The sequence below is a fragment of the Conger conger genome, chromosome 4, assembly GCF_963514075.1.
Source record: "Conger conger chromosome 4, fConCon1.1, whole genome shotgun sequence".
NCBI lineage: Eukaryota > Metazoa > Chordata > Actinopteri > Anguilliformes > Congridae > Conger > Conger conger.
In genome coordinates, this window is record NC_083763.1 from 10,736,058 (window position 1) to 10,761,439 (window position 25,382).

The 25,382-nt window shown below is 48.0% G+C and overlaps 1 protein-coding gene across 4 annotated transcripts in view; it reads right to left on the bottom strand.

Moving 5' to 3' along the window:
* Positions 1-668: 668 nt before the first annotated feature.
* Positions 669-25,382, bottom strand: part of celf5a (cugbp, Elav-like family member 5a) — a 243,271-nt gene continuing 218,557 nt past the window's right edge. For all 4 annotated transcript variants that reach the window (XM_061240484.1, XM_061240482.1, XM_061240483.1 and 1 more), the window contains exons 7-12: positions 18,931-19,096; positions 9,275-9,487; positions 7,853-7,939; positions 6,285-6,428; positions 4,482-4,645; positions 669-3,814 (exon numbers count right to left, since the gene is read on the bottom strand). In XM_061240484.1, coding sequence (XP_061096468.1) covers positions 4,518-4,645; positions 6,285-6,428; positions 7,853-7,939; positions 9,275-9,487; positions 18,931-19,096 — 738 coding nt within the window. In that variant the 3' untranslated portion in view covers positions 669-3,814; positions 4,482-4,517. The remainder of the gene's footprint in view (positions 3,815-4,481; positions 4,646-6,284; positions 6,429-7,852; positions 7,940-9,274; positions 9,488-18,930; positions 19,097-25,382) is intronic.

Genomic DNA, 25,382 nt, shown 5'->3' on the forward strand with positions numbered 1-25,382 from the left:
TCCCTGTCAGGCCTGACGGATCATTCTGCTCTTAATTTGACCTCATAAGGCTCTAAAAGCCAAGCTGTTCCCGGTTTCTCATCCTTCCCCCGGCTTTATCCCCCTCGGATCCGGACGCGTTCCGCTCTTCAGTCGAGCCGCAACGACGCACTAAAGCACAACAGCTGTCCGATCGAGAGACGAGAGCGGGCACTTCAGTTTCCCTGACGCTACCCCATCGTTCCCTTTATCTCTTGTGTTTTCCCCGGAGCGTTAAACTGCACTGCAAAAAAACCAAGGAATACGTCAGTCTCAACTAGTATTTTAGTCTCATATCTGCACTTAAAATCTTATTTCTATTAGGCCTACCTTTTTTTTTTTTTTTGCTGAAAAAGACAAAAGTATTTCCAATGAGGTGATTACGGTTTTACTTATTTTAAGAGGTGCCCACGGGTTGAGAAAATTCCACTTGTCAAGCGAACAGTAACTGGACAAGCAAACTGGTATTTTCTACTCAAGATTTGAACTCATTTCAAGACTAAAACACTTGATAAGGCAGGTTGTTTTTGCAGCGTGGAAAACAATCACGGATTTCTTGTCGCATTCTCATCAGCGTGCAGCCGTGAACGGACCGCCTCCCCCCCCCCCCCCCCGCCTCTCGACCCCCCTTTCCGATCAGGCCGGCGAGGGCCTGCCACGCTCCTCAGACCGCGTGTGAAAAATGAACTCTGTCAGTCAGTCAATTTGCTGTGAACGCCAATGCGTAATTGATTCCTCATCTCTAGCCTCGCGGAGCAGATCGCTGTCTGATCAATATTAGCATTATCCTAATTATCCCTCAAGTCCCTGTAAAGCGATGGTCCCTATCTGGAGTAATGTGTGTGTGTGTGTGTGTGTGTGTATGGAGGAGAGGGGCTGATTTCCAGGGACACGCTGAACCCGACAGGTCTGTGACATTCACTGGGCACTTCTCTAACTTGTGTCTGGGTAATTTGTGTATTGTATTAACCGGTTATGAAAGTGGTGGTACAGACCTCCAGTACTCTCATCCCTTGAAACCCCAGTTTAAATCTGTGCCAGGTATGACAGTGACACCGTCATTATTAGGTGATAGTGGTCACTATTTGGGAGGGACTAATCTACTCATCTACTATAAAATATAATCACCACCACACTTACTCTTGACATGTTTTTAGACATATTGCAAAAACATATTATGTTTCAGTATCATTATACTGGGGCACAGAAAAAGATGTCTTGGGCACGTGCTCCAGTAAACATGGGTCTGGCAATGCCCCTGGGTAAGACCACGTTACAGGTGTGGCACTTTGTGGCCACTGTGCTATCAAAGTACCTGCATTATCAGCACTTTAGTGAGGCTGCCGCTATTATAGTTACTGTGCTGGATACGGTCTCTATCTCACAAAGAGAAAATATATCTTCCTGAAAGGGTTGGCAGTGTGTTGTGTCCTAATTTTTTGGCAGAGGAGACCATCACGTAACGAAAGGGGGGGGGGGGGAGATAATTAACGGTGCTTTTTTATAACTCTCCCGTCTTCTTTTCAACCAAGGCATACAGAAACCGCTACCCTTTAATATGCGTCCCTATTTGAAAACATTTCGTCAGAAGTACCGTTCAAGCGCGGTCGCTCTCACAACCGAGCGCCCGCGATTGAAACTTGGGGAGCAAAACACCTTTACGGTTCTGCCAGCTTGCCTTAGGATACGCTAGCAGTGTTCAAGTTAGGGAGAGTTTTCTGTGCGCTCCCAGTTTGGCACAGGGGTTTGTGAATTGTATGCGGAGAAAGCCCAAAGGACTCGTTCTCGCCCGCTCTGTGTTTGTATGATCCCGCGATCAATACCGGCAGCACACAGTGCCTCCCCCGTTTTACATTAATCCACCGCGAGCTGCCAGTGGGTACAGAGAGGCAGGTGGCTCATTAGTATATTCAGATGTGGAGCAAGGTTAACGGGGAGGTTTTAAAAAGCGTCCTAATGCACGCGCCGCTAATGCTATTTATTTCTGCCCGTTCAGCTCGAGTTAACGCAGTCCACCCGAGCACCCTGCTGTCGAGATCGTTTGGAATGTGTCCTAGCGGTACTGTGAGCCTTAACACGCCGCATACGTAGCTACATGCTATGCGAACCAATGCGCCACTCTATTTCACCCGCGCCACATTCAGCCCCGAAAAAACGTAGCAAAACGGTTATTTAAACAGAAACGGTGGCGTGTGTTCGTGCCAGTTGCAAACCGTGGGTGGACTGACTGACGTACAGTTTGCTCCTATGACGTCTGGAGAAGGCGTTTAAAAAAATGTCTGTACGGTGTATTTTTTTTTTAAGCGTCGGCCTACATCATTATTGATTCGGGGTACACCCTCGACACACCGACCAAACGGGAGCAAACATACTTCAGCGCCTATTGCAGAAGATTGCACACCATTGGGAGGAAACATATCGTACCGTAGCAAGACGTAGCAAAATGTTTTTTTTCCCGATTGAACGTGCCCCGGCACACAGTAGAACATCGAGCGTTAATTCACTCTAACAGAGTGCATACGAGTCCAACAGGGACACATCCACTCTAAGAGCTGATTCAACACTGAACATTTCACAGCGTAGCTTAAAACTGCTAAGAGATATGAATAAAGAGAATTTTGTACCACAGTGCCCTTCGCTTCTGAAACGCGAGCGCTTTGAATAGGGAGAGGCTCATCCAAGGATTCCGCGATGCAACCCGTAACCCAGAAATTCATATCTCGAGCATTTTTGAAAAAAGGAAATATAAGCAGGCTCGTAAGACGGCAGAGTGTCCCAGTTAAAGCCTCGGGATTTTCAATCTCGTTTCCATGGGTGAGGTGTGTCTGTTTACGACAGATCCCTACGTGCCCCCAACAATCTCTAATCCACATAGTCTACGCCACTAAAACAGCTTTAAAATATTCTCCTATTATAGCTTTTAAAATATTTTTTTTTCTTTTTTTCTTTTTTTTGCATTTTGTTTAAATATTTTGAAACCCAGTAGCATAAAGGTAAAAGAAACCAAATCCCCTTTTCCTCCTACGCCCTGAAGCTAGTAGTTCTTCTTATTCTTACTTGTAATATTATTAGTAGTAGTTTGTAGTATTAGTATTATTCATCTTAATATTATACATTACTGTTGAGAACAATAAAAATGTTTGGTCCTTTGGTCCCTAAGGGGTGAGAGATTTTCAGTTGTACTGTAGCTATGGAAACCTCAGTGACCTCAGAAAGTCAAAGTTCTGCGCTTGCTGAGAGAAACGTGAGAAAAGAGGAAGAGAAAGAGGGAAAGAGAAAGAGAGAAATGGTCCATCAGTGGGACAGAAATGCTTCTTTTTTTCCACTGTTTTTTCCTTGATCTTCAAGTTTTAACCCTCATTTGTCCAGTGTAGTAAAAGCCACAAGCGCCTCTTTCCTTTTTATATATATATGTGTATATAATATGTATATAGAAATCTATTTGTTGTTGCTGCTTTTTTGTTTGTTTGTTGCTTAGTTAACAATTCAAGTCTCAACGAGAAAAAAGCTCTGTTGTTCAAAGTTTCAGGTCTGTTCAGTTAGGCTTCAGGTTAGGCTTTGTGTCCACCTGGGCTTGCCGTAGCCGCTGTTGATGTCCTCCCTCGTTACCGTGCCAACTCCTCCTCCTGCGCTTTCAGTTGCTGCAATATGTCTTCGTAAGTAAATGCTGATATGTCTTCAAAAAATCCCTTTCGTGGTTTTGTGTTTTTTTTTGTTTTTTGTTTTTTTACTTTTTTTGTTTGTTTTTAAAGAAAAAGTTTAACTCCTTCAGGATATCTTCACTTCTCTTCAAAACCTACAATAAAGAAGTTGTACAACTGTAGTTAGAGCAATGTAGTCTTTATAAAAGAAAATAAAAGAAAACATTACCAGATTGGCTTTTGCCAGTAAGTCACATGGATAACCTGTTTATCTCATAGCAGTTATCCTGCAAAGAGCCTCACTTGGTCTCTGCACGCAGAAGATTCTGTGCAGATTTTACTTCTGTTATTACAGTTACTCAACTTATCGTGGCTAGACTGGGGCTTGAGCGGGGCTCAGTCATGCACCTTAGCCACTAAGTGCACATTACATGAACAACTGCAGGAATAGTTACATATTCAACAATATATAGTATGCAGTATAATCAATAATTTTATTGCTGAGTGCAGATGTAAGGACAGGTATTAAAAGTGACAGCGTCTCTGACGAGTCACAGCACCACTGACGAGTCACAGCGTCTCTGACGAGTCACAGCGTCTCTGACGAGTCACAGCGTCACTGACGAGTCTCAGCGTCTCTGACGAGTCTCAGCGTCTCTGACGAGTCTCGGCGTCTCTGACGAGTCACGGCGTCTCTGACGAGTCACAGCACCACTGACGAGTCACAGCACCACTGACGAGTCACAGCGTCTGACGAGTCACAGCGTCTGACGAGTCACAGCGTCTGACGAGTCACAGCGATGGCGTTCCGCGCTGCCTCACCTGTGCTGTAGCGCTGAACGCTGAGGGGCGGGGCTGTCAGTACGGGCGGCTGGCGTCCTTCGGCCGTTTTAACTGCACTTTCAACCGCTTCATGCCGATCTGAAAGCCGTTCATGGCCTGGATGGCAGCCTGTGCGCTGGCTGGGTTATCAAAGCTCACGAAACCTGCGGGGTCACCAGCACAGACACAGAGCATGGACTCAGGGCACAGACACAGAGTACTGACTCAGAGCACTGACTACTCACATGCAGCTCTGACTCGGGGTACTGACACACTGTACTGACATAGGGCACTGACTCACATTATAGACACAGAGCACTAACATAGAGCACTGACTCAGACTACAGACAGAGCACTGACACAGTGCTTCTGTGTTTTCCCCTCTATTTAAAAGTGAAAATTGTCTGAATTTGCGGCCAAATGTGTACTTCGGCCACACAGCCAGGAAAAACACACACGCGCACACTCATAGGAGGAGGCTCCGTGTAAAAACACGGTCCTGAAAGTGGGCGGGGAGAAAGAGCAGCAGCCGTGTCAGTCCCCGCCCCCTCCCTGGCGCAGCCAGCGTCATTAAGGCCGGCTGATGACCCGTGAAACAGAGGGGTACGCCCAGGACCCCCCCCACTGTTGGGCTGGCCTGCGTGTGGGTGGCGAGGGGGATGAGGGGGGGTCCGGCCTGTTTTAGAGGGCACTCAGAACATCAGCTCCATCAGGCTGAGTTATCCCCCCCCCACACACACGTACTCTATGGATTAATTACCCCAAAGAGGATCCATTCCCCAGACCTGACATTACATTGTGAATGCATAGTGTATTAGTCAGTAGCACAAATAGGCTCTTTCCTGAATTTTTATGTTATTAAAAGGAGATGAAAAGGAGACGTTGTGCTTTTTTTGGGGGGCTGAGTGGATGGGCGTTTAAGGTGAGGGGTCAGGTAGGGTCGGGGGTCAGGGAGGGCGAGGGAGGTGTTAGATTAACAGGTCAGAGTATATTTTAATGACTCTCTCTTTCTCTCTCTCAGCGCCCTACTGCCAAAACTTGGAGACCATTAACTGAGTCCGCTAATTTATAATTGTCTTCATGAAACTTGCTCTGAGAATACAAATGCTTTCACATTAAAAACTGAAATAATGCAATAGAACACAATATTCTCAAAACGCATTTCGCATTACGGACTGTATATTGTATTATAAATTAAATATACCCCTACCCCCCCCCCCCAAAAAAAAAACTTGCAATATTGCAATACGGTGTATTTGAAATAGCCAGCAGTATGGTAATTTCCCCTAACAAAACCACCTGCACTGACAGTGTAAAAAGTAATTACATCAGCCAGACAGTGTCACGCTGAGGGTACAGAAGCTATTTTATGACCCTCTCCGTATTATAGATTCATATGCTGGTGTGTACCCACTAGGGCTGCATGATATATCGTATATTTATCGTCGTTTATCGTCAGATATGAACAGGCGAGATAAACATATCGTAAAAGACTGCTCGAACTGCGATAAACGCTAATTTTTTAGATTGACGTTCCGTTAAATTGATTGGCCGTTCATGTGCAATTTGTTCAATGAAAGCATGTTGAAAATAATGTGTTTAATTTATTTTATTCAGCGAGCATAGGCTATTTATTGTCTGGGGTCAATGTACCTAAAAGCAGAAACGCATTAGAACTGTGCGCACTTCAGTATTTGTTTATATATCAGATCGTCATGGTAATATTCAAGGACGTTATCGCATATCGCATATGTTGCTCATACGGTGGAACTACGGTACCCACGCTGCTCTCTGCTCACTCACCGAAGCACTTGCTCTGATTGGTGGCTCGGTCCATGAAGACCTTGGAGGAGATGACCGTCCCGAACGGAAGGAACATCTGCATGAGCTCGTTGTCGCCGAACTCCTGCGGCAGGTGGTAGATGAAGAGATTGCAGCCCTCCGGTCCTGCAGCACAAACAGCAGAGACACAGACATTTCCTTACCGCCCACACGGAGAAAGGTCTGGTGTGAATTCACCTCTAACAGAGTACATACTGTCTGAGTCCAACAGGGACCCTATCTACTCTGCTATTTAACACTGAACATTGTGGTACACAGTGGAATGTCCAGTGTTAATTAAACTCTAACAGACTACGTACTCTATGAGTCCAACAGGGACCATATCTACTCTGTAAGAGTTGAATTAACATTTTACTAGAGCAACTATTCGAAATGCTGGTTCTCTGACAGTGCGGGGAGACTTGTGGCTATGGTGCAAATGGAGGTGGAATCACACATTTATGATAATAGTGTAATTGTCCATATGGGCTGGCATAAATATAAATTACGGACTTTGATACTAGAAGCTGTTACCCGTAGGATAATGACGCCTGTGTGTACTGTATGGGTGTACATGTCTGAGGGCATGTGTATTGTATATTTTAGTGTATAAGCGTGTGTTTGGCATAGAAGGCAATTACACAGGTTTGTTTCCTATACAGACGAGGGATAAAAAAACCTTTATTCATATTTACAAATTTCCCCCCAATGTGACAGTATTACAGAGAATCAATGATCAATCAGCGATAAAATCCTCAGCCAAAAATGTTCTGTCCTATTATTCCCGTATTTAAATAATCTCACGGAAATGAAAAAGGAGTGCTGTTCGCCCTCGCACGAAACCCCGAGTCTGAGCCAGTACTTCTCCGCGGTCGCATTTATATTTAAAATCGCAGAACGGAGAACGGGGCTCGGGCGGTCTCCGCGGACGCGGGGCTTCGCCGTTCCAAGGCCGCCTCTTTTCATCGACACGCGGCGGTAAACAGCGCGCGATCGTCGGAACGCGGCGCGCGGACGCTCCGTCCCATCCCAGCGATCGCGCGCGATGATGTCTCATTGTGCGGCGCGGGAGATATCCGCGGCAACGTCTGTAAACGCAGCGAATCCGGCGCCCGGCACATCGCCAGCACGAGTCAGCTCCGAGGGCGTCGTAGGATCGTCCTCCTTTTTTCTCTTTCCGCTTTTCCCCCGGACAAACCAGCGCCACGCGTCTCCCCCCCCCCCGCTCCTCCCCACCCAAGGCCCTCTTTGTTTCCCGCTCTCCGTCTTCCCCCCCAAGGAGGGGACGGCGGTGTCACACCTTCAGATAAAAGCCATTTGCGGTCGCCACATCTCAGGGTGCAAATACGCGACGCGCCGAAATCGCTGCACTCAACACGATACCCTGGAGGCACGAGCCGAAGTGTACGGGCGCGGAAATATACATATTAACATTTCCCATAATCCCCGGAACAGATATCGCGCGGCTATCCGCCTAACAGCTAAAAGGGGTAATAAATAAAAAAAATAAAAAAAGTATAAAGAGTTGAATATTGTTCTCTCACCCTCACCTTCCCTCTGCTGTTGCTGCTGGATGACTTGTGGTGGCTGTGGCAGTGTCTGACCGATAGGGGTCAGCGTGGTCGCTGGGTAGATCGCTGCACCGACAGAGGGAGTAGGAGAGAAGAAGAGTCAGTCACCGGCCCGGCTGTGGCCAGTCGTCACGCCCGGTCCGCTGTGTTGCCGGCCCTGTGTGCGCTGGCACCCGCATCACAAAATGGCCGCGGCTCTGCAGAGCGCCTTTAACGAGTCGGACTCTCGGAGCGTAAACAGACACGGAGCACGGGATGTACCGTCTGTGGTAATGATGAAACAGTCATGGCAACAGTGAAATCATAAGCACATTCGTGCTGACAGCCCGTTAATCTGCTCTCTATTACTGGCATTTCAAACTCCCGTTCCTGGAGGGCTTGCGGTGTCTGCTGCTTTTCTGGGTATTTCTGAACTACATTTAAGCCTTTGATTGGCGAAAGAGTACCACACACACACACACACACACACAAAGATAAGATAAAACTTTATTGTCCCAGAAGAGACAGACAATGCATGCTGTGCGATTGCCACATTTACAAAAACAGTCTGACAAGGCAATCACAGATATCTGTAGACAGCTCGGCCCTCTACGACCTGAGTACAGGGTGGGATAGAGAACTGGAAGCGTACCTGAGTAATGGGGTACAAGGCAGGGCCCCACCCTGGGGAGGGTACTTGTATATTGGGGTACAGTTCTAGGCCCCATGCACAGGACGGTATCTGTGTATTGGGGTAAAGAGCAAGGATACCTGTGTATTGGAGTAAACAGCTAGGAGGGTACCTGTGTATTGGGGTACAGTGCTAGGAGGGTACGTGTGAATTGGGGTACAGTGCTAGGAGGGTACCTGTGTATTGGGGTACAGTGCTTGGAGGGTATCTGTGAATTGGGGTACAGAGCTTAGAGGGTACCTGTGTATTGGAGTAAACAGCTAGGAGGGTACCTGTGTATTGGGGGACAGTGCTAGAAGGGTCCCTCAGTATTGGGGTACAAGGCTAGGAAGCTATCCGTGTATTTCTGTCCAGGGCTTGGAGAGCACCTGAGTATTGCGGTACAAGGCTAGAATGGTACCTGTGTATTGCTGTACACCCCTGAAGGCTTGCTGGAGGGTATCCTGAGTATTGCGATAAGGAGCTAGGAGGGTACCTGTGTATTGTGATAAGGAGCTAGGAGGGTACCTGTGTATTGGAGTACAGGGCTAGGAGGGTACCTGTGTATTGGAGTACAGGGCTAGGAGGGTACCTGTGTATTGGGGTACAGAGCTAGGAGGGTACCTGTGTATTGGAATACAGGGCTAGGAGGGTACCCGTGTATTGGGGTACAGAGCCAGCAGGGTACCTGTGTATTGGGGTACAGGGCTAGGAGGGTACCTGCGTATTGAGATAAAGAGCTAGCAGGGTACCTGTGTATTGCTGTACGCCCGTGAAGGCCTGCTGGAGGGTGTCTGCAGCCGTGGGGCTCTGGGCGGAGTAGGGGGGCAGGCCGTTGGTGTAGACGGCCTCCACGGCGGGGTGCCCGTTGGGCTGGTGCGGGATGCCGGTGAAGCCGTTGACGATGGGGGTGACGATGCTGGGCACGCCCGAGGTGGCGATGTTGGCGGGCGGAGAGCTGAGACCTGGGGCGGGGTGGGACAAGGACACAGCAGGGCGTTACATTTTACAGTTACCTTTGAGTACTTTTGCAGACATTTAATCCAAAGCCACTTACAAGTGCATAGGTTCCTCCACAAAAAAAGCAAAACATGCATGCACAGTAGAGCAGCCATGAACAAAAACAATAGTCATAGTAAACACAGTTTATTTTTTATTATTATTATATGATGGGTATAGAAGAGGGATATTGGGAGGAGGGGCAGTAAATCACGAGGGAGGACTAAGGTACAGTCTGTGTCGAAATATGGGGGTCTTACAGAGCTCAACACAGTGTACACACACACACACACACACACACACACACACATACACATACACATACACACACACACACACACACACACACACACACACACACACACACACACACATACACACACACACACACACACACACATATATATACACATGCACACACACATACACATACACCCACAAACACACACACACACACATACACATACACCCACAAACACACACACACACACACACACACATATACATACACACACACACACACACACACACACAGTCAGTCCCACCACAGCGCACTGGAGCCCCACACAGTGGCACTCCCTGAACCTCGGGGCTCAGTCGGTCTGTGGGAGCGTAGCCCCGTCTGTTGGATTTATTAGAGAGCCTGTTGTTGCTTAGCGCTCGCGCGATGATGAAACCACCCTGCAACGTCGCTGCAGCGAGACAAAGCAATCAGCGGGAGCGGGGGGGGGGCGGGAGGGGTAGAGCGCGGGAGGGGGGGGGAGGGGTAGAGCGCGGGAGGGCGGGAGGGCACGACTCGGAGACGACGGCAGGAGCGGTGTCCTTCCGACGGCCTCCGACGACACGGTCGTCAGGGCCGGCCTTTTTCTTCTCTCTCACGACGTCTTATTTATTTATTTATTTATTTACTTATTGTGTTTATTATTGTATAGCAACGCACATTGATAACATTTCTGTTAATGAGCGAGAGTCAGCCAGGAAGGCTGTCCCCGGGCGTATCATGTTTCCGATACGCAACCTTATTTATACCCCGCGTTGAGGTCCGCGAGACATTTTGACGCTTAAGTCTCAAGGCTGTCGTGCGTTTGCAGATGCCGCAGAGTTTTATCGTTATTATCGTGTTTGTATTTACGTCAGTAGGTGTCTTCCTCAGAGGGTAGATGTTTTTCTCAAAATGGCGGGTTCGCGCCAGGGAGCCGCACTCCGGAGCGTTGGCTTCGCGGGACAACAAGGCTGCAAGCCAGCCTCAGCGCCCGGCTCCCAGCCCAGCCGAAGAACGGCTCCCCCAAGACCAGCTTTCAATCCGCCAGCCAGGATTGGACAGGTGGGGGGGGGGGGGCGGGGGCAGTCGTCACGGAAACCATCCAGCACGCCACCCACTTTGCAGTCTGCTGTTCGCAGAGTACGACCCCCATAGGAAACCCCACCTGCGAAACGTGACGTATAAGGTGCGCATGTAAGCATGTATTCATGCAAACGAGCCAAGAAGTGGGCGGATGAGACCCTATGAGACGGATGTGGGGCATGCTGGGAGTTTATGATAAGACCGAGCGCCTGGTACTGCCGTGGCCAGCCAGTGCGGCAGGCAGATCGCACACGGGCCTACAGAGAACCTTTCCGTTTTAGGGCTATTTCTGTGTCCCGCAGACCAGACCGGTGATGAATTAGACCGCGGAGCGCGGTCTGAGAGAGGCCCAGGAGACCGCTCCCGCCCTGACCGCTCCCCGACCACCCGCGCGCCGCCGTACCGCGCGCTAATGCAGCCCCTCCATCATCCAGCACACTCATTTTCCAGGGCTTTAGTACGGGGGACCGGGGCCCCCTCGCGGGGTCGGGGGCTGGGCGGGGCGCCCGCGCGCGATAAGGGCCCGACGAGGACCGGAGATTAGGAGCGTCACGGGGCGGGAGGGCGCGGGGCGACCTGAAGGGCCTCGGGAGGAGGGGGGGGGCGAGAGGGGAGAGGCGAAAACCTGCCGCACACACCCTGCACTCTCACAAATAAAGGTGTGAAAAGTGCCTGAAAAAGTACAAATGCTACTCGCTAGGGCAATAAAAAGTGTGCCCCTAGGAAAACATACTCACTTGTACCCAAAGAGCTCGTTACTCTACTTTCAGGGTACATTTTGGAAATCTTGATCCTTGGAAAAACAAAAATGTACCTCCACTGTCACCTTAGTTCTGTGGAATGAGTGACAGCCAAGGACAGAAGGCCTTAACCCTTTAAGGTGTGAGGTCACAAATCCAGAATGTTCTTCACTGAGCATTCTAATGCTGATGTAACAATCGCTAAATGAAAGAAATGGAGTTCTAGAACACTGGCTCCAAAAAAACCTGCTCTTCAAAGGGTTAAAAAAAATTATAATTCTGGCTGCAAAAGGGGTAGGACAGAAAGAAAATGAACATCTTCAACAATGCATATTGGTTCACTTTCACACCCTTCGTGTTTGCTTCAAATAATTAATCAAATATTAATTGTTGTCTGTGAACACAGCAGGAATGCAAATAGACAGATAACTGAACTTTAAGGGACACGCCAAGGGCATGGCTGGGAATAAATCTCTGTCCTCATTCTAAAGGGAATTACTGGTTAGCCATTCCTGGCTATTAGGTCAGTATGAAAGGTAATTGCATCAGTTTCATCAAAAGTTTTTGCCACTTGTGAAAAGTTGGACCTTTTTAAGAAACCGAACGGAATGCATAAAATGGGATGACTTTGACTGTCTTCAAAGCTTCGAAGCTATCAGTTCTGATAACCAGGCAATGCTGTAGATGAGCACATTATCCTGGTGTAAAATCCAGCTATGACCAGGTTTAAATTACCAGCTACCAGCTGTTTCAAAACTTGGCTTGAGCTGGTCAAGCCATGTTGAGTATGGAGCTGGTCTGAACTTTTCAACCTGTTGGTAGCTGGTTGCTTGAGCTGTTTTTAGCAAGCTACTCACAAAAGAAACATATATATATATATATATATATATATATATATATATATATATATATATATATATATAATAAGTGGGGTGCGGTTGTAGTTTCTTTGAGAAAGGTGTGCTGCACTTTCTTTGAGAAAGGTGCTTTACCTCTGCTGTTTTAGTAAATTACTTGGAGAAGCAATATACCGCAAAAGGCTAAGCATCATCACTTACAAGTGCCTAGTAACAAAAAAAAGGTAAACTAGTACATTACTGCAGCTATCAAAGAGATCACACCGTATATGAGAGGTGACAGTCGGGTCAACGCGGCACAGGAGAAATTGTGCAGACAAAACATTTCTCTATGTTTACACAAAGTACAAACAAACATGCTGAAAATGCGCCCTGCACTGTCAGTTTCACAGAACAAATTTGGATTATTATGGAGACAGGAATTTGTCTCACCAATTTCAAATTACATGCAAGATTGTGTTTTATAAAAATGACTGAACATCCAGGCGCACATTTACATCCGGGTGTAGGCATTCAATATACTGTTTCCCTGCTATAATATTAGATATTGGCAATTACAGTATTAATAGCGCAGAGTGTGCTTCGTAAAGATGTCTGCACTTGCAATACCCAGAGAAATAGCTTACCATACTGCAGGCAACAAATGTATTTATTACGTTGTTTATATATTCAAATCAACCAGGAACGCCAGAATCATATTGCAATACTCTGCCACAGCAAACAGTGCAACTATCCTTCAATGAAGCATTAAGAAAAAAACCCCTGATGTTTTCAATTAATTTATTTAATACTGGGAGAATTTAGAAATCTGGAATAAACTAGGACTCTGACAACAAAAGGAAATAAATGAACGTAATAAATTTAGCCATATATTCTCCGGCACTGATATGTCAAAAGGAGAAATTGCATGCTGAACACTGCTGTCACGTTTAGAGAATATATTGCTAATGCCACCCTGTAGGTTTGGATTGTGGAAGATTGCTATAATAATGAATACCTCCCTCTTAATGCTGTCTGGCATTTTATTTTTAAAGACCACCGCCTCCCTCACCCTTGAAATCTGGAGTGTACATTCGTGGTGGTACATTCGTTACCTTCGAAGACTGCTAAACTGCAACAGCACGCAGCTGGGTATTCGGTCGCTAATGCCTCTGGGTATACAATATATATAGAGGCCCGGTGCAGGAGTTGTCCTTTAAACCGCGGCGGGCGAATTCCGCGGAGGTTTAGCGTGACGTACGAGGACTGAAGGTGAAGTAGTTTTAAGTGACTGCGAGACTTTCGGAGGGTCACCGGGAGAGGATGCTTCTGACACCTCATTACCTTGAACTGTAGCATCAGTCACAACGGAATTACCCCGCCTCATGTGTTCTGACCGCAATGCACTCGCCCCCCAGCCCTCTACACCCAGCCCCCCACCCCACGAGCAGCAGTAACGCAGCTCCATAGAACGCTTCGCAATGCTTTCAGGACCATGAGGGAGACTGGAGCTCCATTATTGGTGCGACTCACTCTTGACCTCTGACCTACAAACTATTGCAGTGTTCTCTCCCACCCCTGGCCGACAGCACCAGATAACTTCCACAATGTTCAGTTAGGAACATTATAATCACATAGTATGTGTGATCCTACACCTTAAAGGGTTAAGGTGATTGCCCGAATTGCATCAATAACGTTTCCAGCTCTATGAATGTATGTGATAATAATATAATAAGTTGCTCTGGAAAACCACGTCTGCTAAATGCAAAAATGTCAAATAACGATGAGAACAAATTTGTCATTTCATTTGAGGGGCCAAAAAATTATCCTAAGTGAAAAATAAGCAAAATGCTTGGTGTGAATCAGAAAAAAAGCAGTACGGTAAGATTTTTTATTTTCCTTTTACCTCAGTAGCTGTACCTGCAGTGTTATTTTACTGCAGTGTTATGGTATAGCACTGTTAGTATACTTGCGCTAGTTAGATGAACCATCTGGCACACTGCTTATGCATCATCAGGTTTAAAAAGCTTACATCTGCTGATCAAATGGATGTTTCGCTGTTTTCACAGAACACACTTAACCTTTGAAAATCCCTCGCACAGACCAGTTCCGCTCACGGGTTAATGCAATGCGATAGGAGGTGCTGACATCAGAGGTTACCAGGGCGATATTTTATAAAGCTAGCCCCTGTGCCATTTACCAGACTATTGGCAGTGTCAGACTTTGCCCATATCATGAGCTGGCAGAGACGGTGTTTTTGTTTTATTTAAATGTCAACACTCGGGCGACGCAGCGCCCAGATTAACCGAGCTATGCTCCCCATCTGTAGACATTGATCTGCAGAGACCCGGGGATTGGCCAAGAACACACTGTGCGTTAACCCTTGCGGGGCGGGGGTACATTATACTCGTGAGCTACCAATTGTTCTTTCCAGATCGGGACCAGATCGTAAGAAAAATGTTAGGTTTTAATGTAGACGTGAGACGCTGTTCCATCCAGATCCGACTGGTTGAAGTTTTTTGACATGTCAAATAAATTTGGGCACAATCAGGTGAGAGAGGTCTAGCGAGCAGATTATGTGTTTTATTCCCGTTGACCAATCGGGAGGTGGCTCCGTTTATGGCGTCTTTCAGATCTGGTTGGGAGCCTGTATAGTCTACGCTACCATCCGATCGATTGTCACAACCTGACCGCGCAAAGTGTGAGAGGGCATCCGAGTTCCCCACACCACATCCTATGAGCCCTAACGAGTGACATCACAAATGCGTGACTAGAACGTTCTTGAATGAAAATTCTAATGCTGATGTCACAATCACTACTGGTAACTGAAAGCAACGGAGTTCTAGAACATTGACTCCAGAACATTCCAAGAAAACCACTCAGACGGTTAAGAAAGTTCTAATCAGGTTTTCTCAGCACCGAGAAAAGCTTTCTTTCCCAAGGTGCCTCTGTGTTTAGGCTAATTTGTATTTCTCAGCGTGAACACGTTGTCGCCAGCGCGATTTGAGCGGGCTCCGTGCGGCGTCGGAAAGCGTCGCCGTTTGGACGTCAGCCCTTTTTCCGGGGCGAGGCGGATGCTGAGCACGGTGTCTCCGGGACCCGCCGTGTCTCAGACGCACACATTATGAAAAGTCAGGATTCCGAGACACCCGCGGTGCGTTTCGGGCCTTTCACATCTTAAACACGGAGCGCGGGCGATGATGCTGTGTGCTTCTTCAGCGGAGGGAGGCGGTGTGAATTATTCAGAGGGTGAACGAAGAAAGAAGAGGAGGAGAATAATAGAGCAAACCGTCTATGGGATACAAATGAACTGGGGGGGGGGGGGGGGGCTAGAAGAAAAGCCTTATTTACCATAGACCTTGAGAATTCAAGGAAGCCGTTCTCTCTCAGAAGGATTAATAATGCACCGGATTCAGTAACGCAAGGTGATCAGCGGACTGTAGATTACTCCGGGCCGTGTCCGAAGCTCCTCAGCGAAGCTAAAGTTCAGAGAAAGTCCAAACATCACGCCAAGCGCCTTTAAAGAAATGTACCGACAAGGCCCGGAGACAGGCCCGGGCACCGCCAAGGCCAGACGAACGCTCTGGTACACTGAATAGTAATATTAAAGTAATATATTATCCCCAACCAAAACCAGAAGGCTGCTTCACAGAGGAAGGACTTGTGCTGCTCTGTTGTGAAAGCTCATGTCACACATAATAGATCATGTCAAATCCAGTGAAATCACGGCCTAATTTCGCAATATACAGTACTGTGCAAAAGATCTAGGCTCATTTCCATAAAGCAAAGATACTTTCAAGAATAATGAAATTAACTATTTCAAATATTGAACAATTCACTATAAAGTCAGTGAACAGTCAGTGAACAGTTAAAAACTAAATCAAATCAGTATCTGTTGTAACTACCGTTCACCTTTAAAACTATCAACTCCCTTAGGCACACCGCCCTGCGGTTTCATAAGAAAATCAGCCGGTAGGTTGTTCCAAACATATCGGAGAACTTAAAACAGTTCTTCAGCAGACTCTGGCTGTCTCGCTTGCTTCTGGCGATCCACGTAATCCCAGACAGCCTCAAACAAATTTTTATAAGCGGTCTGTAACGTAATATGCTATTTTGCTCTTTTCTACTGGCACTTAATGCAGAAAAACAAAAAAATGAATAGAAAAAAATCGAAGACCATATTTACATTTACAAAATAAAAAAGTGTGGGTGCCTAAGACTTTTGCACAGCACTGTACAAATATAATAATACAATATAATTTGTCAGTATTCTTTACCCAACAGAACTGGTCAATTCACGAGCTAAATCGGCTTAATTGTGTTGTATGAAATTAACCAAATAATGTTTTCAGTAATTAGGACACTAGAATCGGGTACATTTCCTCAGTCTGCCCAATGTGACCATTCTGAACCCCTGCTTGTATGTTCTATTCCTCCGTTTCCGTGAGTTTTATTTTCTGAAGCAGAGGCAGTGCCGACGGCCAGTAACAGAGTTGTGAATCTTGTCTCTGATTGATGATCTCTGCTCTGCGCCGTTTCATTTGGCCCCCGTGTCTTGGCACCCCGTTTGACAGATGGCCTCCAGCCACCTTATTTAACTCCACAAATTAGCACATGCGTTTCTCATTTCTCTGTGTGTTTGCACATCAAACGCATGCCTTCCAGTTTGTGCCGGAGATTTAGGCCAAGTTGACAAAGGCTGCACTTGCGCTATAAGCCAGAGCTAGCATGAAACATTCTCACAATGTTACTGGAATCCTAAAAACGGCACGTCAGTTTTCAATAAAGATGCAACGATATATCGGTGATTTATCGAAGAATCAGAATCGGCCGATTACAATCAGATTGATTGCATTTTCTACGACAGATAATTTAAACCGATTGTGTAATAGGCCACAGGAAATATGAGTAGGAATATTTGGTTATTTCATTCCCAAGAGCTCCTTCATCTGCCTAAAAGAAAGTTCTGGAGAATGCTGTTATGTGCACATCAGCCAAAAGCCAGCTGTGTAGAATTTCTGCTAACCCTTTGTTGCACAAGCTATAAGATATAGAAAATAAGGAAGTTAAGTCGGGTCACTTTTGACCCATTTTGTGCATAAAAGGGTTAATTTAATAATAAAAGTCCAGTTACGGAAATTATACTACATAAGAACAAAACAAAAAAAAATTCCTCCTTGGATTACATTGTTTAATTTATTACTGGGAGTGTGTTGCGATTACATTGCCTCATTCACGATATCACTTAATTATCTGTGCCGGCATGTCTGAAACGCTCAAGCTCTTCTGTCTGAATTTGTACTAAAATATCGTTATCGACCTTAGAAAACAACATCGGGGCATCCCTAGTTTTCAGCCCTGAATGCCCTCTCTCCTTCATTCATTCATTCATTATCTTAACCTGCTTATCCTGAACAGGGTCGCAGGGGGGCTGGAGCCTATCCCAGCATACATTGGGCGAAAGGCAGGAATACACCCTGGACAGGTCGCCAGTCCATCGCAGGGCACACACACCATTCACTCACACACTCATACGTATGGGCAATTTAGACTCTCCAATCAGCCTAACTTGCATATCTTTGGACTGTGGGAGGAAACCGGAGTACCCGGAGGAAACCCACGCAGACACGGGGAGAACATGCAAACTCCGCACAGAGAGGCCCCGGCCGACGGGGATTCAAACCCAGGACCTCCTTGCTGTGAGGCGGCAGTGCTACCCACTGCACCATCCGTGCCACCCCCTCTCTCCTTGATACACACAATTATTTTCACACAGAAAAAACTAGCGGAATTTGATTACAGCAGTCACTGTCAACAAAGGGTTATATTCCGCTGCGTCCGTCCGCATGCTTTGGAGGAGTCGATTCAGACAAAGCTCCCTTGTGAAGAAAATTAAATGTTGCAGCATAAGCAAATGCTATACAGCAGATCTCAAAGTCACTCCAACACCCTAGCAGCTCTTATGCAACAGACCCGCTTTTCAGAACAGAGATGAAAAAATATAAAAACTCTGGGCATTCGCCAGCAACCCGGCTGGGAATAAGATGTAACTGGTATATACGGTATGAGACCGACAGGAAGTGTTTTTGCGTGCAACACTTCTGTGTTTTACATCACAAAACTTTCTGCCATTTTCGAAAAGCGCAAGGTCAAAAAACAGGGGGAGTTAGTGCCAAACCTCCGCACTTATTCCGTGTAGTCGGGAGAAAAATCTTCTTTTCCAGCCCTGCGCTCCACTCCGTGGCTTCAGCCGTGCATAAAAAGCGAATCGCAAATCCCATCAGAGATTTCGTTAAGCGATTCATTTCTCTTTTTCTTTTTTCGAGGACTGTGGCGAATTGGCAGGCGGGCATCTCATCTCTTCTCCGCGTTTTGGGCCTTGCGGCAGTCGTCAGCAATCCCGCAACCCCCCTCGCGCCCCACCCGCCCCCCTAAAAAAAACAAAAAAACAAAACAAGAAACAAGGGAAGGAGAACCGCGGTGCTTACCCAAGGCCTGGTGCAAGTCCCCCGACACCGGGGTAATGGGGGTGGGGGGCAGGCCGTTGATGTTGAGAGCCCCCATCTGGTGGATCTGTGCGGTGGGGAAGGCCACGCTAGGCGTCAGGTAGCCCCCGTGGGTAGCGGCCATGATGGCGGCTTGCTGTTGCATCAGCTGGGGGAAGAGAGGGGGTTAGCGAGTTAGCGGCGGCTAAACAGATAGTATCTAATAAAGCGCAATCATTAGCCGCGCGCAGCCAGATGGCTGTAACTTGGTTTGCGCATTTTATGGCGAGATGAATGTTTGGTTTTATTGTCCCCGGGTTTCCGAGGTGCATTTAGGGGCACGGCAGTGCCGGGGAAGCGTTGGGAATGGCGTTCAAAGAGTCGAGAGACGCTTAATTTTTCTGTTCAAAATGGCTGCCGGGTGAAAAAAAAAAACGACCCATAGAACTGCACTGGAATGGGAGAGACTGGGACGGGATGAAGAGAACGAGGCAGAGACGGGAGAGTAGACCTGAACAGCAGACGATGTGTTTACCTGTTTTCAGTGAATGTGAACCTCCGCCATCAAGGGGGGCTGCCTGGCTGTGATTTAACGCCCGGCGCTACGCTGAAGGGGCTGACACCGGCACACTATTGCGGGCGTATGAGAATCTAAAATGTCATTTTGCGCTTCCTTTCTGGGATTTAACGCATGGATCATGCCACGGCGGTTTCCCGCGTTGAGGCGCGGTGGAGATATGCGGCGTTTAATGCTCTTATTCGTGTGGGACGGGCGACGGGGCTCCTGCTATTCTCTCCCCTGCGCCCCGGGCTGCCGCAGTGTGAGAGCTGACCCGTGGTGTCAGCCCCTCTGAATGGGAAAACTGATAAAGAACACACCTCTGAATGTCATTCTCCAGGCATCTATTCTCCTCAACTAAGGCACACATGTACACACACACACACACACACACTACCTCATGTGCACAAACACATGTACACACACACACACACACACACACTACCTCATGTGCACAAACACATGTACACACACACACACACACACTACCTCATGTGCACAAACACATGCAAACACACACGCACATACACACACTGGGCCGCGGACACAAATACACACACACAAACACACATTCACTCTGGGGCACTCACACGTGCACATAAACGCACACACACACACACACACACACACACACACACTCTCTCTCTCTCTCTCTCCCACACACACACCCACACATGCACACACACACATGCTCACACACAAACACAAACACACACTCTCTCTCTCTCTCTCTCTCTCTCTCTCTCTCACACACACACACACATGCACACAAGCCTTTACTCTATCCTGATAAGCCTGTTGGGTGCAGAAACAATACTTAGCACTCCCTGTCTAAAGGTAGCCCCAGCTTTTAAACTTCCTTTAAAATCAACATCCTCCAGTGGGACCTGGCGCTAATGATCAAGCGCAATGTCACCTGTACGGAAGAAAAAAACAAAACAGGGATAGAATCAGACGGTCTCGCAGCACGCACACCTCTCCTGCTTAATCTCCATACCACACGGGCCCTTAACACAATTGGAGAAATTGTCTGCGCAGAAACCGGGCCAGCTAAGCAAAAAATCAAGTGCTTTTCCTTCTCCCGCTAATGCTAATGACGATGCAGCCTGGCCCACGATGCAGTTCTCCCGCCGTATTTGCATGGAGTCCCTGGACAGGAAAAGGCAATTATTTTCTCTCAATGCCCCTGTCAGGTAACCTGAAAGCGGCTGTCCCGGCACAAAATGGCCGCCAATGGCACCTCATCCATTAGCCGCATGCCTTGCCACCGCTATCTATTAACTCCTTTTGTCATTTGCATAATTTTATCAACGTGACAAATGGGGATCATCCATTTCGCGCCGAATAAGATAAATTGAGCTTTTAGGAAAAGAGGGGAAGACGCGGCGATGGGAGAGAAACAAAAGGAGCCCGCAAAAAAACAAACAAGGAGAGAGAGAGAGGTGCTAAAAAAGAAGTAGACGTGAGCGTGTGGCACCTCGGTAATGAAGTTGGCTTCGGCGCTCTCATTACGGGGCGAAGGCAGGGTCGGGGTGCCAGGACCCCGCTGAACACACACCCACACACACACACACACGCACACGCACACACACACCCACCCATTACACCCCAGCGAGTGTCAGACTAATCACAGGGTATTGTCGCCTCCCCTCTCTCAGCCAGAGAGCACGCTCAGTTCGAACGCTCTGTTCTCGACTAAAATACCAGGGTTGCCGAAACTGTCCCGGTTCGCCAGCGTCGTATAACAACTGGGGGAGTGGGGGGGGGGGGGGGTTGGAAGTGGGGGGGGAGGGAGGGCACTGGTGAATTACAGAGCAGGGAAAGAGGGGGCAAAGCTTCCACATGCCAATTTCAATACATGCCTGGCATAGATAATGCGGCCTTCTTAGGGGCGCCACCAGATTGTCATGGATAACCACGCCGCATTCAGTTACGCTCTCCCGGGATTAAAATGTCGCAAATTGGAGGCTGAAGCATGTAATTATGCCGGGTGGAGAGGAGTAATGTGAACTCACCCCGGGTCCGGCTACTGGCTCTTTTGATAAGGGTATTCAAATCCATTTTTTAAGCATTCATATTTATTCATTTATTTATTCGCTCGTTCGTTTCTCCGGCCGGCGCTCTTATCCGCCCAACCGAGCGTTATATTTATTATATTTTAAAAGCGCTCATATCTCTCTTTATTTATCGGCCCGGAGTAGATTGCGGGAAAAGTACCGCGGGGGACAGCGGCTAAGCCGCCCGCGAATGAGTTTCCGTCATCGCGGCTTGTAACCTTTTCACTTTCTTAATAATGTGCTCTTAAAAAAAAAAAAAAACAATAGAAGAAGAGGAGAGAGGCAGGAAATTCGCCCCGTGCTGCAACGCCCGTTTAGCGCGAGGCATCTGCTTTTTTATTGCCACCTGATGGCATTACTCCCCCCTGGTGCCAACAGGCAATCACCTCTTCATCACACGCCAATTATGTGTGCGCTGGGGCTCCGTGACTCTCCCTGGCCCTGCGCACTGTCACATGTGACCCTTCTGCCCTGCTGCGCCCGCACACTGGGACGGGGGGAGGAGGAGGGGCGGGAGAGAGGAGGAGAGAGGGAGGGGGGTGGGGGAGAGAGAGGAGGAGAGAGGGAGGGGGTGAGAGAAGGGGGTGAGGGGGGGTAAGAGAAGGGGGTGAGGGGGGGTAAGAGTGGGAAAGAGAGGGGGGGTGAGAGAGAGGGGGGAGGGAGAGAGAGAGTGGAGGAGGGGGAGGAGAGGGGGTGAGAGGGGGTAAGAGAGGGGGGAGGGAGAGAGAGAGAGTGGGGGTGAGAGGGAGGAGAGAGAGGGGAGAGAGAGAGGGGATGGGTGGGGTGGATGAGATGGAGAGTGGGGAGAGATTGGGTCAGAGAGATGGAGAGAGAGTGGGGGAGATAGTGAGAGAGGGAGAGAGTGGGGGAGATTGGGTGGGAGAGATGGAGAGAGAGTGGGGGAGATGGTGAGAGAGGGAGAGAGTGGGGAGAGAGTGGGTGGGAGAGATGGAGTGAGAGGGAGAGAGTGGGGAGAGAGGGAACGTGGTGGGAGAAATGGAGGGAGAGATGGAGAAAGAGGGGAAAATGAAGAGAGACAGAGGGCGCAGATGGAGAGAGCGAGAGGTGGCAAGAGTGTGAGAGAGAGGGGTGAGAGATGGGGAGAAAGAGAGATGGAGAGAGCAAGAGGGTGGGAGATTGAGAGAGAGGGGTTAGAGAGCTGGGGAGGAGAGAGGGAGACAGAGAGAAAGAGGGGGAGGTTGAAATAGAGGGGGTTGGAGAGGTGGAGTGAGAGAAGGAAAGTATATGAGAGAAATAGAGAGGCAGAAGACCCTTGATACTGAGGTCCTGGACTTGCAGATTGCCTAAAACTGGCGTAGCGATGAGAAACCTTCAGACAGTCATCCGCACTGCAACCCAAGCTTAAGGGTTCTTATTTATTGCATCAGTGCTGTAATGTATTTTCTTATTACATTTTTAATATAATTTTTGGTCCATCTGTGCAGCAGCAGAAAAGTAACCTTTTTCATAATTGGATATATTAGCAATTTTTGTGAAAATTCAACATTATTTTTACAATGGACACAAAAAGTTATACAGTCTGTGAAGCCCTTTCACAAAGCCCATTCAAATTTGATAATTTCGATAATATATTTTCATTGGTGACCATGGTCCAAGAGTAAATATTTGAAGATTCAATTAGGTGAAATGAAGAAATTTCAACAGGTAAAAATGGAGCGATATTGCATGTACGGTTCCTATATTAAAAATATATTAGCTCTGCAATGATACCCTGATGAAAGTCATTTTGAAAGTGTGCTATTCCCATGACGGCCTAGAGGGTGTGCTGTCGAGCAGCAGCAGGATGTTTTTCCACGTTCGGCCAACAGAGGGCGACGTTAGCCAGTGAGAGCTCAGCCCTAACACACCCACCCGCACACAAACTGTGCAATTCATTATCGGCGTATTAAAAACACACCGCGACTCCTTCAACCCCATTTATCCGTCTTTTTTTCCGCCGCTTCTTTTCAAAAACGCTTTGTTTCCCGCACAATTAGTCTTTCCTGCTTTCCAGAACGGCGACGGAGAGCGTAGCAGGGAGACACGCTGGCCAAGAGACCAAAGTGAGGATTTTTAAAAAAAAATAAAAAAATCAAATTAAAATCACACAGACACAGACAAAGACTTGTGTCTGGGTTAGCGGGGAGCGAACCACTGCTTGTTCCCGCCGCGCTGTAAATTGCGGGGTATCTGAAAAGCAACATTCAACATATTTTCAGCATTTTTTTCACCCCCTCTGTACTCTGTTCGATGTGTTTGATGAGCTTGTCTTCAGAAATAGGATGTCACTTGTCAGAGTGGCATTTGGCCTATCGTGTGGGAGAAAAAAAAAAAAACACCGTCTCATTTTTTTGGGCGTCGGGTGTCAGTGTCGTACCCCCTCCAATTTGTGTTCACAACTCACCCCCTGTCCCACCCCCACCCCCCCCAACTCACCCCCCCCACCCCTTCCTATGGTTTGACTAAAATCCAATTTACTGCCTGTCAGCTCGGCCCTGTAATCCCATCTACTGCTATATTTGTGAAGTAGCTCTTTAAATTTTCCATCTACAATACGCTGCACCTACCATACCTGTCCGTAGCTATATGCGATACTTCGCTGCGTAGCGTGTTGTGTTTCCCACACTGCGTTCTTCAGTTGGAGGAAGAGGGGAAAACACCCGACTGCTACACTCACCGCCCTGCTTGTGTACCGTCGTCTGCCGAGAGTGTTCCGTTTAGCCGGGGCGTTTGTACACACGCGACGCGGCGCGCCTCATGCATGATGCAGACTGAGCTCAGCCGTCCTTTAGAAGCGGGACTGCGCAAACCAGCCGCGGGACGGGGCAGCGCTAGTTTTCGGATTCGTATCGACCGGGGACAACCCGATACACAGCAGTGTAACTGACTGATAGTTTACGCTTATGGATGAAAATGGCCGTGGAGCCAAACCTATCGATAAACGGATTCCGGCCCTCGAGTTCTGCAACACCGGCCGTTTTCCCTGAAAATTCCAGCTCAAACCGGCTTAAGCTGGACAAGCTGGTGTAAGCTGCGTTTTTGACGCTTTTAGCTGTTCACCAGCTGAGCAGCCTATTTAGTTAGCTAGTCCACCAGTTTGACCACCAGCTTACGCTACCAGCTTTGACCAGCTTTGTCCAGCTAGAGACCAACTTTGACCAGCCACAGACCAGCTATGATAAGCTAGAGACCAGCTTTGACCAGCTTTGTCCAGCTAGAGACCAGCTTTGACCAGCCACAGACCAGCTATGATAAGCTAGAGACCAGCTTTGAGTAGCCACAGACCAGCTATGACCAGCTAGAGACCAGCTTTGACCAGCCACAGACCAGCTATGACCAGCTAGAGACCAGCTTTGAGTAGCCACAGACCAGCTATGACCAGCTAGAGACCAGCTTTGACCAGCCACGGACCAGCTACGACCAGCTAGAGACCAGCTTTGACCAGCCACGGACCAGCTACGACCAGCCAGAAACCATCTTAAGCCGGCTTAGAATCCCAGCTGGTCTTAGCGCGGAGCAGGGCAGTATAACCTCACGTTGTCGGCCATTTTGAAAGACATAAAAGTCGAATCTCCCGTGTAGCAGGAGAGCGTGAGCGTGTGGCCCCCGAGCCGGCCCCTGGGGCCCGCACTCGGACCGGCCCCCTCAGGACCTCCGGGGCGGCGGGATTGCGGAGAACAGGTGCGGGGGGAGGGGGATACCTGCTGGCCTCCATCTGTTGAATCCGCGTCGGGAACGTCACCAGGGGGATCTCCAAGGCCACGCTTTTTTATTTTTTTTCTCCCGAAGGCACTAAGTGGCCGAGGCAGAACTGCAGACTGGCACATTAATCCTTCTAA